At 41.8% G+C, this 16,439-nt stretch overlaps 1 protein-coding gene across 3 annotated transcripts in view; it reads right to left on the bottom strand.

The window, feature by feature from the left end:
• mtcl2 (microtubule crosslinking factor 2) overlaps window positions 1-16,439 on the bottom strand; it is a 173,556-nt gene that overhangs the window by 55,332 nt on the left and 101,785 nt on the right. For all 3 annotated transcript variants that reach the window (XR_012100889.1, XR_012100888.1, XM_073061885.1), the window contains exons 8-10: window positions 5,739-5,969; window positions 4,678-4,842; window positions 2,729-2,896 (exon numbers count right to left, since the gene is read on the bottom strand). Coding sequence is in view for 1 of the 3 variants with exons in the window: in XM_073061885.1 (XP_072917986.1) it covers window positions 2,729-2,896; window positions 4,678-4,842; window positions 5,739-5,969 (564 nt within the window). In the remaining 2 variants the exon portion in view is untranslated. The remainder of the gene's footprint in view (window positions 1-2,728; window positions 2,897-4,677; window positions 4,843-5,738; window positions 5,970-16,439) is intronic.

The raw sequence follows: 16,439 nt of genomic DNA, 5'->3' as shown, positions 1-16,439 counted from the left end.
ATGTTCATTAACCTGATAAAGCTACTTTCTTTATATTCCTTTTAAACTGATTAGTCTTGCAATACTTAGTTGCAAAGTAACGTTTTTTTTTGGTTGCTTTGTAAATGCTCAATGTACCAAACTTTGCCTACATTGAGAACTGCGGTCAAGCAGCAATTCCTTGCTCTGAGGTGCTTTGGGATGCTCCGAGGATACGATGAGTCATTTTGCAGATTCGGAAACTTCTTCCAGAAATAACTTCTGGCAATATTAGAGAACAGTATTAAACAGCATCGTGCAACATTTGCCTACTTTCTATGTAGGGGAGAATAAAATCTTGTAGAAATCACTGTAAATTCACCCACTGAAATCTGCAAGATATTTTTAACTAAAGATATTGGTCATTAAAAGGAATCAGTCAAAATAATAAATCTACATAAACACTTATTAAAAATACTAAAATACTGATCTGGATTTGAAGAATTACCCCAAAGTAAACAATAAAAATATAATTGCAGAACAAAGTTAAAGTGTGGTAGTTGATAAGAATCATTTATTGAAGTAATAATTTAGAAAATACATCTGAACTGAACATTAATTAAATAGTTGTTTAGAAAAGGAAAACTGGAAATTTACTCAATCACATGGTGTGTGGTGAGAGGCTGCCAATGCAAGTGGTGGATCCGGAGCTGATTTCAAAATTGAAGAGAAGTTTGGATAGGTACATGGATGGCAGGGGTATGGAGGGCTGTGGCCTGGTGCAGGTCGATGGGACTAGGCAGATTAATGGGTTGAAGGGCCTGTTTTGGTGTTATAGTATTTCTATGACTCTATAAATAGGATCATTTTGGTCGCCCACAGAGACCCTGGGCAAGTGCAATAAATCTGTTATCGTAAAAATAAAGCTGGGAAACAACAATCAATAGGTTTCAATAGGTCAATAGGTGCATTTAATGTCAGAGAAATGTATACAATACACATCCTGAAATTCTTTTTCTTCACAGACATCCATGAAAACAGGAATGAATGCCCCAAAGAATGAATGACAGTTAAAACGTTAAACCCCAAAGAACCCCCCCCCAGCCCCCCTTCCATGCACAAGCAGCAGCACGGCAACGACCCCTCCCACCCCACCAGCAAAAAAAGCATCAGCACCCTCCACCAAACTCTCAAGCATGCAGCAAAGCATCATTAAAAACACAGATTTGCAGGACCCAAAAACTATACGTTCACCAGCATGATAATATGGGCAGTTTCTTTTAACACGGACAATCTAAGTTACTCTTCAAGAGGATATAGAGCTGGAAGTTTCCTGACCTTGAGGAACTCGAGCAGCGGCTGATAAATTTACATACATTATTACACTGCTTCATTTGCTCTCAGTTATTCCACCGGTAACTTGTTAAAACTTTTAAAATTTTAACCCCAATTGCTACATGAAACACAGTCTTAACAGTGATGTCATATGAAAAACTTGGTTACATTTTGTCCAAGCAATACACACAAAATGCTGAAGGAACCCAGCAGGCCAGGCAGCATCTATGGAAAAGAGTAGACCATCAACATTTTGGGCCAAGGCCCTTCATCAGGAATGTAAAAAGTGACGAGGAGTCAGAGTTAGAAGGTGGGGGAGAGGAAGAAGCAGTACAAGGTGGTAGGTGGTGGGTGAAACCAGGAGAGTGGGAGGGATGAAGTAAAAAGCTGGGAAGCTGATAGGTGAATGAGATAAAGGATCAGCAAAGGGGGAATCTGATAGGAGAGGGTAGAAGACCATGGAAGAATGGGAAGGAGAAGGATCACCAGAAGGAAGTGAGAAGGTGAGAAAAGGAAACAGGAATGGGGAATTGTGGAATCGGGGGAAGGGGTGGGGTGGGCAATTATCAGAAGATTGAGAAATCAATACTCATGCCATCCGGTTGGAGGCTACCCAGACGGAATACAAGGTATAGCTCCTGAGTGCGGCCTCATCGTGCCAGTAGAGGAGATGATGGACTGTCACGTCGGAATGGGAACGGGAAGTAGAATTGAAATGGGTGGCCACTGGGAGACCCTGTTTCTTTCTGGCACCTCCTGGTAGGTGCTCGATGAAGCAGTCTCCCAATCTATGTCAGGTCTCACCAATATACAGGAGGCCACACTGAGAGCACCGGATACAGTAGATGATCCCAGAAGACTGACAGGTGAAGTGTCGCCCCACCTGGAAGGACTGTTTGGGGCCCTGAATGGGAGTGAGGGAGGTGGTGCGGGGACCGTCATCGCACATGTTCCACTTGCAAGGATACATTTTATGCATTTCAATTCAGATCCATAATACTAATTACAAGATGCTTAAATCTTTAAAGTCTTTGCTGAATAGATCATTAGGTTTGGACAAACAATGGCACACCTGCAACGTACAAGTTGATCGCAAATCTCTTTTTACCATCTCAACCCCTTTTTTAACCCACTTAAAAATAATTATGACAGCTATCAATTAAACACATACTTGATATTCAGAAATACGTTTATTTGAAAGAACCCTTGCTCAATTAAGAAAGACACTGCTTCTCTTTTCCACTATGCTAATTCCCGGTCATCAGAATAAAGCCTCTAATAAGCAAATTAGGGAAGTACCTGATTTAAATCAAAACAATTTCAAGGAGAAATGTTCCTCGATTTGCATTATATTAAAATACGTGTGCAACAATAATTGTGGCCGGCTGTTAACACAGTACAAGTAGCTGGAAGTCTATTCTCAATCTCTGCTTACCTGTGCAACACGACTCTTGAGTTCCACCCTTTCTACTTCCCAGGCTGATTTGGCATTTGCAAATTGAAGCTGAAGCTCATTGGTTCTCCTTCTCTCCTCTTTCAATTCTGTGCACAGGTCCTTTAAAATCATTTTAATGTCTCCGACAACCCTGCTGTATTCATTCGACTGGAAAATATAAAATCAGCCCAAAATATTATTCCTGCTAAAGTAAACAACATTGCTATAACGTATATAATATTTAAAGCTCGCAATGCTCAGAATTACAAATACCACTCAACTGAATGAAATAGAAAAACCTACAGCTGAACTGCACGATAGCTGAACAAGCATCAATATTAGGCTGCCTTTATCAAACTTAATGACCCGACAAGCATATTCGATATTGGAAAAATAAAATAAAAAGTAATGGATAGCATGGATAGGGGGCTTAATATAAAAAACATTACAAACAAGATTCCAATGCTTCCCTGGATTATCTGAAAATGGAGTGGCACGGTAGCGTAGTGGTTAGCTTAACGCTACCGATCCAAGCATAATTCCGCTGCAGTCTGTAAGGAGTTTGTGTGTTCTTCCTATTACTGTATGGATCTCCCCTGGGTGCTCTGGCTTCCTCCCACATCCCAAAGTGGATGAGTTAATAAATGAGTTAACCCAAATGAGTTAGTACGCTAAGTGGTCGTAAAGGTGGAATTGTGTGGTGCAGGCTCATAAGGCCTGCTACCATGAAGATTTCTTTTAAAAAAAACCATACTTTACAAATCTAAAGCATCCTAAAAGCTGCAATAAGCAGGATACTGGAAGGAAGAAAAACAAAACTGTATTTACTAGTACATTACAACAGTATACAGTACTAGTATATTACAACAGGAACTGAACTTCACTGTATGAAAGTCAAAAACTAGCTCACAGAATCCAAATTTTAAAAAAAACTAGTTAATATCGTGGACTACTTCCAAAACATCAGTGAATCAACAAACACTCAGGAGTCAACGGCTTATATCCTGCACTTTCTAAACCACACAAATAATATAAATAAATAAGCTTGTTAATAACATTAATAAGTAGGACAAACAGGCAGTGCTATGAGATACCTAAGACAATTGAATCTTTTATTAGGTGACAAAGGAAGTTTGCCAACAGATTTAGTCATCCAACTATAATGAAATCATATACACTCAGTGGCCACTTTATTAGGTACCGGAGAGAAACCCGGTGTGGTCTTCTGCAGCTGTAACCCATCCACTTCAAAGTTCAACATGTTGTTTGTTCAGAGCTACTCTTCTGCACACCACTTCTGTAATGCATGTTTATTTGAGTTACTGTCACCTTCCTGTCAGCTTGAACCAGTCTGGCCATTCTCCTCTGACCTCTCTCATTAACAAAGCATTTTCGCCCACAGAAACGCTGCACACTGGAGATCTTTGTTTCTTGCACTATTCTCTGTAATCGCTGTAAACTCTGGAGACTGCTGGGTGTGAAAATTCCAAGCAATTAGGAGTTTCTGAGATATTCAACCCACCCTGTCTGGCACCAACAGTCATTCCACGATGAAAGTTGCATCACATTTCTCCCCCTTTCTGACATTTGGTCTGAACAACAACTGAATCTCTTGATCATGTCCGCATGCATTTATGCAATGAGTTGATTGGATAATTACGTATTTGCATTAACAAGTGTACAGTTGTACCCAACAAAGTAGCCTCCGCATATATATGCTGGAACAATCCCTGCACCCTGTGGTTTCAAAAATCTTTTAAAAAATTAATGCTTATATACATTAATTAGAATAACAGTAACACATAATTGCTATCAAAGTTTAAAAAAGAGTGTCAAACCTACTTGAGCTTATAATTCAGATGAACCAAGTATGTACTTAAAATTTGATATTAGTGTACATGACAGCAAACATTCCTTAGAATTGTAATTATTGACCATTACTGTTGTACCTGCTTTGGATGTGATGCAAGGACAGATTTTTCCACTGGAAGAGTCAAAGCTCCCTCCAAGGTTTTCTGAGACTGATCATCTGTTGTCACTGTCTTATTGTCCACTTGGCGAGGGGTCAGCTCCTCTTCTTCAATCAGCAAATATAAATCCTTCACACTGTTAACCTGCCAAGCACATTGAAGCACGGGGATTGTTTAACACAACCTCAAGAAAGGACATGAATCACACAGCACAGACATCAACAATGGTAGTGAATCTTTTGCCATAGTGTGCAGATATACTAATGATCAATTTTAAAATGAATGGAGCTTGAAAAGAGGAAGTACTTCAGACTTTCTGCTCCTTAGTGACAAAAATCCTCTGCCAAAATTAATGAAGAATTTTAATGCACAAAATTAGTTACCCATTTTGATCAGAAATCTGTTCATTGTGTTCACAGAACTTTTCATGAGTCTCTTTCAGCAGAAGTCCCAGTTCCCTCCACTTATTAGTGTTTGTTCCTTGTGCTACATTCAGACCATGAGTTCAATCTTATCCCTGTATTTCACTAAACTTTAATTTGTGCACCCATTTATTTCCCTGATAACTAGATGAATTAACAAGCAGATAGGAAGTTACACTTTAGTTACTGCCTGCTACGCCACTGGCATTAAGGGAAGCAGTGAAGGTCTTCCAATCTGTCTGTCCTTGGCCATCTTCTCTATTGTGAGACTCACAGGGATAGGATTCTTCATTGATGTTTCCGTAACAAATTCTTTGACCGGCCAGGGATTGTTAACCCTGAGCTGAACCCCTGAACCCAGAGGAGCAGTAGACCTCTTTTAGTCTGGCTTCTACACTTTGACCTGTTTGGCATGGGTGACTCTACCAAGAGTCAAAGCACAATGCCCTGCCTTCATCCAACCCAGGTCTCCAGATCACTGAGGTGTACAAGCCTCCAAACCCAATGACTAGTTTGTGGTACTTTTGGAAGTTGTAATTGCATGTATTTTATTGGATTGACATTGTGCCATTGGATTGAGATTTTGAAAAAGATTTTTTAAGAATTGAAATTATGCACCTCTAGTAAATCATCCCCATCATTATCCATCTTCTTGCCACATTTCCAGTGTTTCAAGAACCATTTCAGCTTCATATAAAGCAGGAAGAGGTTTTGCTTGAACTGATCAGCTTCTTTCACAAACATGTTTTTCTCTTGGCTCCAGAATTTCTGCTCAAGTTTGGTCTGCAAGTTCAGGCTCTGCAGCTCAAAATCTCTTCGCACGAGTGCCTTTTGTTGCTCCTCCTTAAGCTATGGAAGGAATCATGGCAAACAGAAAAGCTTTAATCAGATTAGCAGTGAAAGCAACCATCTAGGTGTTCCCTATCAGCAGCTCACTTTGTTGGATCATGGTTCAGCGTATAAAACAGGTTTTATCACTATTGAGAACCAGTAGTCTCATTGAATTCCTGAAGTTCAAGCAGAAAAGAAAAAACATAAACATACCTGTCCTGTTACACATTTTGGATATTCTTAAAACAGAGATTAGTGTTATTTGGACAGAAGGAAAATGAACTATAAATGGGATTCTCTGTGCTACAAACTTCCATGATTCTATCCAGCTGAATTTTACAGTCGTGAGATGTCATTTTCCTTTATTTATAGGACGTGCACTTTTTAATTGGATCCTTAACTCGAGAAGTTGGGCTATTTCCAAGAACTGTTAAGTTAACTACATTGTTGGCACCTGAAGACAAGTAACAACCAGGTCGAGAAAAGACTAAGTTTTCCTCCCTTAAGAACATAAATAATCTAGTACTATACAGCCATTAATATTGATGAGACTTTAAAAAAATTCTTCCAGATTTACCTGCTTGAGTCTAAATATTCCTCAAGTCACATAGGGGATTTCAACTCTTGTCAGCTAGTCCATAATCTAACAACATTGCCCTATCTGAATGTAACCTCACCAGAAAATGGATCCTCAAGCCCGTCTGCCATTTAAGGAGATTAAGGCCGATCTGCCCAGGTCACAGTTCTTCTTCTATGTCAGCATCCCATAGAAATGGGTATCTTAATATGGCTCTTTGAAAAAAAAATGTATCCAGCTTCTCTTTAAATACTTCCATTGATCTAGCCTTCACAATTCTACAGGGGGAGAATACTGAAGATTCTCTGCAAAAAGAAATTCTTATGCACCTCAGTTTTAAATAACAACCTCTTTATCTTGTTGTAATGTATCCTTGCTCAAGACTCACCTAATAGTCTGTCCTGTCATATTCAGTTAGGATCTTGCATGTTTCAACAAGAGCATCCCTTATTCTCTAAACTCCTAAAAAAATACAGGTCTGATTCCAGCTGCTCATAATAGGGCAGCAATGCTCTGCCAAAGGCTCTATGTAATTGCAGAATTGGGAAATTAGTACGACAATTGGAAATTGATTTCCTAAGTGGTTTCTGAAATACTGGAAGTGTGGCGAATGATCCCTATCAATGATGGGATGATTTAATTGAGGTACATTAGTCGTATCTTAAACACCACCATTGGCATTGCTTTCCCCAATCACCTGATTGCCCAAAACCTGAAAACACAGGAATGACATTTGTTTTCCTGATTTTCTTTCTCGTCTCATTGTTCAATGGATTCTGGTCATTCATAGCGTGTCACACCACACAGTCAGCCATTCTTGTCTGGCGTGTAGTGTCAGGATTGGTCTCCTTTCGGATTAACCGGGACACAGTATGAACGTTCCTGACTCGACCCTTGTTTGTTTTACAAGGCCGAGTGGCTAGCTTGGCACTCAACTCGGCACGGATGGAAAGCGTGCCCGGGGGGGGGGGGGGGGGGGGGGGGGGGCGCGACTGGGTTTGAACTTGGGAGCCTTCGCTTCCGAAGTCCGGTGCTGATGCCACTGTGCCATCAGCTGGATTCTGGTAACCCAATGGAACTTCAATTCAATGCCCATTCTTATAAGTGGAACTTTACTATGAGAAATTTAAGTGCCCAAATCCATTTGCAGGAATGCAGAATCAAGGACAACAATCAAAAACTAGTTCAGCCTTGTGATAAGTAGGATGAGCATCTAGGATTCTATAACAGAGTAATTACATTTTCAGAAATCAGATATTGAACTTGCCTACATTGTCCCAAATAGCCAGTGCAAAATTGATTTTCATTTTTTTAAAGATAGAATCATGGGAAGATATAACCCAGGAGGCCACTCAGTTGTCACATCTGTTACAGTTCTGAGTACACCAATTAACAACATATTAGAGATAAATTTGATGACCCTTCAGTAACCTGAAGCAATGTCTGTTCTCTGTATAACTGCCTTGTGATATGGTGAATAGTTCTATTAATTTCTATTTTTCTTCTAGATTTCTAACAAAAGTAATACTGTGGTTATAATGAAGCTCAAATCATCTGATGAGGATTTCGCAGGATATGAAACAGAATAGAAACAAGAATGAGGTATTAGGACATGACAACAGAGCAAAAGGAGTACCGACAAACTGATAGACAACAAGCTTGTATCTGAAAGCATTTGATTATACAAAACTACCCAGTCTTTGGAACAAAATTTTAACAAAGTATTCAAGAGCAATTTGATATGATGGGCAGAAATGATTTTTAAGTAAACATGAGCCATTTGACTTTTACTTTACAAAAGCATTGAAGAGCTCAAACTATGATCACTAGATTATTAAATACCTTCCAGTCCATTAACAAAATTAGGTCAAGTTTTCCCACAGTGCAGTCCAAATTCCTAAACTAAATGCTTAACATACACAGATCTGAATTGATGTAGAAATGTCGAGTGCTAAAATATATCTTGGTCCAAATACTCAAGGATTCTCCAACTGTCCATCTGTGCTTTGGCTCCATTTGCTGGAAATTATCATTACGCTGTCAGGGTTCCTACCATATAATAAAAAGAACCAAGACTTGAAACTGTGACTTGAAATCTTTGTCTCAATAAACTTTCATCATCATCATCATTATCATCACGTGCCATGCTGTATGATGTGGATGATCATAGTATTATCCATGAGAATGATTCTTCTTGGCAAATTTTTCTACAGAAGTTGTTTGCCATTGCTCTCTTCTGGGCAGTGTCTTTACAAGACAGGAGATCCCAGCCATTATCAATACTCTCATAGATAGTCTGCCTGGTGTCAGTGGTCACAGAACCAAGACTTGTGGTATGTCCCAACCGCTCAAACGACCACCCACCACCTGCTTCCATGGCTTCATGTAATCTTAAGATTTCTTTCGTAAAAGTGGAGTGCAATGGCCAAATCCATTTTACTTCTTGAGAAACATTGGTGCTTTTTGTGCTGCAAGTTCCAAGTTCAAACACCATTTTATAAGGAATCTTGGTGGACAATTCTATACCCAACGCCTTACCCAAATTAAAGGCTGATTATCAGCATTAAGTGAAATACAGTGGATTCCGGTTAATTGGTCCATTGGTTAATCAAGCAGCTGCTTATCTGAGAAAACTCTTAAAGAACAAAAACTAATTGAGAAAATCACTGGGATTCCCTTTGTTTATTTGGGACACTATGCCACTCAACTGGGACAGCAGATTGTTCCTGAATAGTATCTAACTAGCATCAGTTGCATGAACTGGGGTTGCTATAAGACACTACAATGTGCTTACAGTGAACTGTTTTTAAATAACGCTGTTTACATGTGTGTTCAGAAAGCAGTGATTTTTGTCACTGATCGTTGGTGAGAAGTAAGTGGTAAGGCCACTTAGAATTGTTTTGCTCACTGTGGTTTTAAGCATTCAGTCTTGGAGATGTCAGAAATGGCCAGGAGTGAAAATGAGACAATTTTATTCCTTCAAGTTAAGAACTACAAAGGATTTGAAGGAAGTAATCATTGTATGAAGGCAGTCCATTATCTGCACTAAGTGTCTGTACTAATTTTGTTCACTTACAGTCAATCAAAAAACATGACAGTGTGTTGGTTGTCTGTTGTATCTGATGATGACAGTGAAACCTGCGCAGGAGAGTTTTTAAAGTGGAAAAGCCATTGCACTGGGATAGTTCCACTCTCTGGAACTCAGCAGTCCAGATCCAATGGTACCAATTGCCATCACAAACTGGGGTCTTCCTTGGTCACAAAGGGTAACCCTAACATCTTTTGTGCCCTGTCATGCCTTTGCTCTCCTTGAAGTGTTGCAAAACTGCCTTCTTGGCTGTGGATCTCAACTGTCCAGCCCACCGGAGCGGACTTCTCATGCTAGGACAGGCATGTTACCTATGACAAGGTGCCATACATGAGGTTGCTTACCAAGTTAAAGGCCCATGGTATTACAGGAAAGTTACTAACGTGGTTAGAGCATTGGCTGATTGGTACGAGGCAGCGAGGGGAATAAAAGGATCCTTGTCTGGTTGGTTGCCAGTGACTAGCGGTGTTCCGCAGAGTCGGTGTTGGGACCACTTATTTATGCTGCATATAAATGATTTAGATAATGGAATTGATAGCTTTGTTGCCAAGTCTGCAGATGATACAAAGATTGGTGGAGGGGCAGGTAGTGTTGAGGAAACAGGTAGGATGCAGAAGGACTTCGACAGATTAGGAGAATAGGCAAGAAAGAGGCAAATGAAATACAATGTTGGAAAATGCACGGTCATGCACTTTGGCAGTAGAAGTAATTGTGCGGACTATTTTCTAAACGGAGAGAAAATCCAAAAATCTGAGATGCAAAGGGGCTTGGGAGTCCTTGTGCAAAACACCCTAAAGGTTAACTTGCAGTTTGAGTTGGTGGTGAGGAAGGCAAATGCAATGTTAACATTCATTTCAAGAGGTCAAGAATACAAGAGCAAGGATGTGATGCTGAGGCTTTATAAGGCACTGGTGAGGCCTCACCTTGAGTATCGTGAACAGTTTTGGGCTCCTCATCTTAAAGAAAAGATGTGGTGCATTGGAGAGGGTCCAGGGGAGGTTCACAAGGATGATTTCAGGAATGAAGTGTTATGAAGGATGAACAACTCTGATGGGCAGAAGGGTACAGAGTTGCCCATATTTCCCCCCCCCCCCCCCCCCCCCCCGGGAGAATCACAAACTGTTACTGTTACCACGCTGCTAATGAGAGAGAAAGAGAGACAAAGGGAAAACATACTGGGACTGGAACATCTGCTTCAGACAAGGGAGAGATAACACCGGGAGAGAGAGACTTGTTGACCCACCATATTATGACTCCTGAAAGACTTATGGCTCCGGAGAGGGCTGTTTACTTGGTACCACTCTGTTCATTAAAATTCCTCAGTGGACAGCCGCAGTGGGCTGGTTTGATGGACTAAGCCATTCAAAACCGATTGACACCTGAGACCCAGTGAGTAGGGATAAAAGTGAGGTCTGGGGAGACACCCCTCAGACACACTAGTGAGCACTGCTTGAGTGTTGGAACCTATGAGAAGGTGTGGAGCATCGGGGACCAAACAAAGGATCAGTCAGTTTAACTCACAGTGTTTATAGCAGGGCCGGTGGGGGCTTGTGTGTGTGTCCACTCACACCAGAGTGACGAGTCCACAAACAGAAGAACGGTCTAGCTGAAGGACAGAGGGGTCATACCTAAATGGCCACAACACATTGACGGATCAAGAACGTAAAGGAAGGTTTGCCCAACTGTAGCTGTCACTATTTGCTCGCTCTCTCTCTCTCCCCCCACCGATTAAAATACAAGAACCAACTACCTCAGCACGTATGAACTGAACTGAACTTTATATTCACATATGACAATTCATTATCCCCTAGACATCGACAGACCTTGTTTATTATAGATTATTATTATACCCACACTTTTAGGTTTAGTATTGCTAACGTGTATTATCTATATATTTGCATTGTTGATATTGATTTGTATATTTTACTAATAAACACTGTTTGAAAATAGTACCACCAGACTCCAACGGATTCTTCTATCTTTGCTGGTCAGACACCCAGTTACGGGGTACGTAACAGAAAAGGTTATCATACAAGGAACATTTGATGGCTCTAGGTTTGATGTTGTTGGAATTCAGAAGGATGGGGGGGGGGGGGGGGTCCTCATTAAAACCTTTCAAATTTTGAAAGGTCTAGACAGAGTAGATGTGGAAAGGATGTTTTCCATGGTGGGAGAGTCTAGGACAAGGGGTCTTCTCTCAAAACAGAGATGCAGAGAAATTTCTTTAACCGAAGAGTGGTGAATTTGTGGAATTTGTTGCCACTTGCAGCAATGGAGGCCAGGTCATTGGGTGTATTTAAGGCAGAGATCGATAGGTTCTTGATTGGACATGGCATCAAAGGTTATGGAGAGAAGGCCAGGAACTGGGGTTGAGGAGAAGAAAAAAGGATCAGCCACGATTGAATGGCAGAGCAGACTCGATGGGCCAGATGGCCTAATTCTGCTCCTATGTCTTATGGTTTTATTTTACCGGGGTATAAGGCCCGTTGGCTACCCTCACCTGGTTTAGCCTGCCAGCTGAAGCGACGCACCGGGTGTGGTCACTGTCGCATACAAAGAGCTACCTGAGGCTCAGGTGAGAGCTGAGAGTCCAGTGGGGGTCACGGGTGAGTGATCTGTCCCAGACTGGATACGACAAGCCCCCTCACCAGCGGTGCTACTCCCCCCTGCACACCCACCACACAGCAGCGTACACTGTTGATCATGAACTAATACAGTTTTATAGTTGTGTGGTAGCATTGGTTGTGTTCTAATTTGTTCAGTATTTCATTTAAATACATAATTTGTTACTCAGTTAAATGCTAGTCTGTCTTTTCAATACCTTTTTAACTATTTCCATGAAACGTCAGCTAATTGGGGCAGCTGTTTAATTGGGCCAAAATGCAGAAGTCCTGATGTGTCTCAAATAACTGGAGTCTACTGTATCTGCATGAGATGACCTACAACTGTAAACAGACATAAGCCCAACTGCCTCCCATTCTCTAGTTGGGATAAGGGTTCTTCCTCCTTGAATTCCCCGACTTACACTCTGTGGCCACTTTATTAGGTACACCTGTAGTCCTGCTCAAATATCTGTTCAGCCAATCACATGCACGCAATTCAATGCATAAAAGCATGCAGACATGGTCAAGAGGTTCAGTTCTTGTTCAGACCAAACATCAGAATGGGGGAGAAGTATGATCTAAATGACTTTATCTATGGATTGATGGTGCCATATTGGCGTAGTTCGAGTGTCTCAGAAGTTACATATCAAATGCATAGAACATAGAATAGCAAAGCACAGTACAGGCCCTTCGGCCCACAATGTTGTGCTGACCCTTAAACCCAGCCTCCCATATAACCCCCCATCTTAAATTCCTTCATATACCTGTCTAGTAGTCTCTTAAATTTCACTAGTGTATCTGCCTCCACCACTGACTCAGGCAGTACATTCCACGCACCAACCACTCTCTGAGTGAAAAACCTTCCTCTAATATTCCCCTTGAACTTTCCACCCCTTACCTTAAAGCCATGTCCTCTTGTATTGAGCAGTGGTGCCCTGGGGAAGAGGCGCTGGCTGTCCACTCTGTTCCTCTTAATACCTTGTATACCTCTATCATGTCTCCTCTCATCGTCCTTCTCTTCAGAGAGTAAAGCCCTAGCTCCCTTAATTTCTGATCATAATGCATACTCTCTAAACCAGGTAGCGTCCTGGTAAATCTCCTTTGTACCCTTTCCAATGCTTCCACATCCTTCCTATAGTGAGGTGACCAGAATAGGACACAGTACTCCAAGTGTGGCCTAAACAAAGTTTTACAGAGCTGCATCATTACTTCGCGACTCTTAAACTCTATCCCTTGACTTAGGAAAGCTAACACCCCATAAGCTTTCTTATCTACCCTATCTACCTGTGAGGCAACTTTCAGGGATCTGTGGACACGTACCCCCTGATCCCTCTGCTCCTCCACACTTCCAAGTATCCTGTCATTTACTTTGTACTCTGCCTTGGAGTTTGTCCTTCCAAAGTGTACCACCTCACACTTCTCCGGGTTGAACTCCATCTGCCACTTCTCAGCCCACTTCTGCATCCTATCAATGTCTCTCTGCAATCTTCGACAATCCTCTACACTATCCACACCACCACCAACATTTGTGTTGTCTGCAAACTTGCCAACCCACCCTTCTACCCCCACATCCAGGTCGTTAATAAAAAACACGAAAAGTAGAGGTCCCAGAACAGATCCTTGTGGGACACCGCTAGTCACAACCCTCCAATCTGAATGTACTCCCTCCACCACAACCCTCTGCCTTCTGCAGGCAAGCCAATTCTGAATCCACCTGGCCAAACTTCCCTGGATCCCATGCCTTCTGTCTTTCTGAATAAGCCTACCATGAGGAACCTTATCAAATGCCTTACTAAAATCCATGTAGATCACATCCACTGCACTACCTTCATCTATATGCCTGGTCACCTCCTCAAAGAACTCTATCAGGCTTGTTAGACACGATCTGCCCTTCACAAAGCCATGATGACTGTCCCTGATCAGACCATGATTCTCTAAATGCCCATAGATCCTATCTCTAAGAATCTTTTCCAACAGCTTTCCCACCTCAGACGTAAGGCTCACTGGTCTATAATTACCCAGACTATCCCTACTACGTTTTTGAACAAGGGGACAACATTCACCTCCCTCCAGTCCTCTGGTACCATTCCTGTGGGCAACGAGGACATAAAGATCCTAGCCAGAGGCTCAGCAATCTCTTCCCTTGCCTCATGGAGCAGCCTGGGGAATATTCTGTCAGGCCCCGGGGGCTTACCCATCCTAATGTACTTTAATAACTCCAACACCTCCTCTCCCTTAATATCAACATGTTCCAGAACATCAACCTCACTCATATTGTCCTCACCGTCATCAAGTTCCCTCTCAGTGGTGAATACCGAAGAGAACTATTCATTGAGGATCTTGCTCACTTCCACAGCTTCCAGGCACATCTTCCCACCTATACCTCTAATCGGTCCTACCTTCACTCCTGTCATCCTTTTGTTCTTCACATAATTGAAGAATGCCTTGGGGTTTTCCTTTACCCTAGTCGCCAAGGCCTTCTCATGCCCCCTTCTTGTTCTCCTCAGCCCCTTCTAAAGCTCCTTTCTTGCTACTCTACATTCCTCAATAGACCCATCTGATCCTTGCTTCCTAAACCTTAGGTGTGCTGCCTTCTTCGACTGGATTTTCCACCTCATTTGTCACCCATGGTTCCTTCACCCTACCATTCTTTATCTTCCTCACCGGGACAAATTTATCCCTAACATCCTGCAAGAGCTCCTTAAACATCGACCACATGTCCCTGCAAAAACATCATCCCAATTCACACCGCAAGTTCTAGCCTTATAGCCTCATAATTTGCCCTTCCCCAATTAAAAATTTTCCTGTCCTCTCTGATTCTATCCTTTTCCATGATAATGCTAAAGGCCAGGGAGCGGTGGTCACTGTCCCCCAGATGCTCACCCACTGACAGATCTGTGACCTGACCCGGTTCGTTACCTAATACTAGATCTAGTATGGCATTCCTCCTAGTTGGCCTGTCAACATACTGTGACAGGAATCCATCCTGGACACACTTAACAAACTCTGCCCCGTCTAAACCATTGGAACTAATCAGGTGCTAATCAATATTAGGGAAGTTAAAGTCACCCATGATAACAACCCTGTTATTTTTGCACCTTTCCAAAATCTGCCTCCCAGTCTGCTCCTCAGTACCCCTGCTGCTACCAGGGGGCCTATAGAATACCCCCAGTAGAGTAACTGCTCCCTTCCTCTTCCTGACTTCCACCCATACTGATTCAAAAGAGGATCCTCCTACATTACCCACCCTTTCTGTAGCTGTAATAGTAATGCCACCCCTCCTCCCCATCCCTTTTAAAACACTGAAATCCACAAATATTGAGAATCCATTCCTGCCCTGGTGCCAGCCAAGTCTCTGTAATGGCCACTAAATCATAATTTCATGTATGTATCCAAGCTCTCAGTTCATCACCTTTGTTCCTGATGCTTCTTGCATTGAAGTACATGCGCTTTGGCCCTTCTACCTTACTACTTTTACACCCTTTATTCTTTCCTCAAAGCCTCTCTATATGTTAGACCTGGCTTTGCTCCATGCACTTCTTCTACTGCTCTATTGCTCCGGGTCCCATCCCCCTTGCAAATTAATTGCTGATTTCCTGGGGTTTTCATGCACAATAGTCTCTATACTTTACAGGGAAAGGTGTGAAAAAAAATCTAGTGAGCAGCTGTTCTGTGAGCAAAAATGCCGTGTTAAGGAGAGAGGTCAGTGGAGAATGCCCAGACTGGTTCAAGCTGAGAGGAAGGCAACAGTAATTCAAATAACCACGCCTTACAACAATGGTGTGCAGAGATACTTCTCGGAATGCATAACACCTCGAACCTTGAATTAAATGGGCTATGGTGGCAGATGGCAGCAAACATACACACAATGGTCACTTTATTAGGTACAGGAGGGTAACTAACAAAGTGGCTACCATTCCCACTGTTGGTTACAGAGTTCTATATATTCCCATTTCAGTCCCTCTCTCTTGCTCCTGCGGGAATGCTAGAGATTGATGGTTGAATTTATGCTTTTGCCCATTCTGCAGGTGAACTCTTGTGAGGACAACATTGTCTTGGACAGATATTTCAATGCTTTATAACAGGACAATTTTCCTGAACGCATTGTGTTACTCATTTGTTCCATGTGAAATTAAAGTGAATTACTTAACTTCTCTAGAATTTGAACTGTGTAATAAACTTGGCAAAAAATTATTTTCTTCAGTGTCTCTTATGAGTCA

The sequence above is a fragment of the Hemitrygon akajei genome, chromosome 11 (genome assembly GCF_048418815.1).
Source record: "Hemitrygon akajei chromosome 11, sHemAka1.3, whole genome shotgun sequence".
NCBI classification, from domain to species: Eukaryota; Metazoa; Chordata; class Chondrichthyes; order Myliobatiformes; family Dasyatidae; genus Hemitrygon; species Hemitrygon akajei.
The sequence above is the reverse complement of the archived record's forward strand: the minus strand, read 5'-3'. Positions and strand labels throughout refer to the sequence as shown.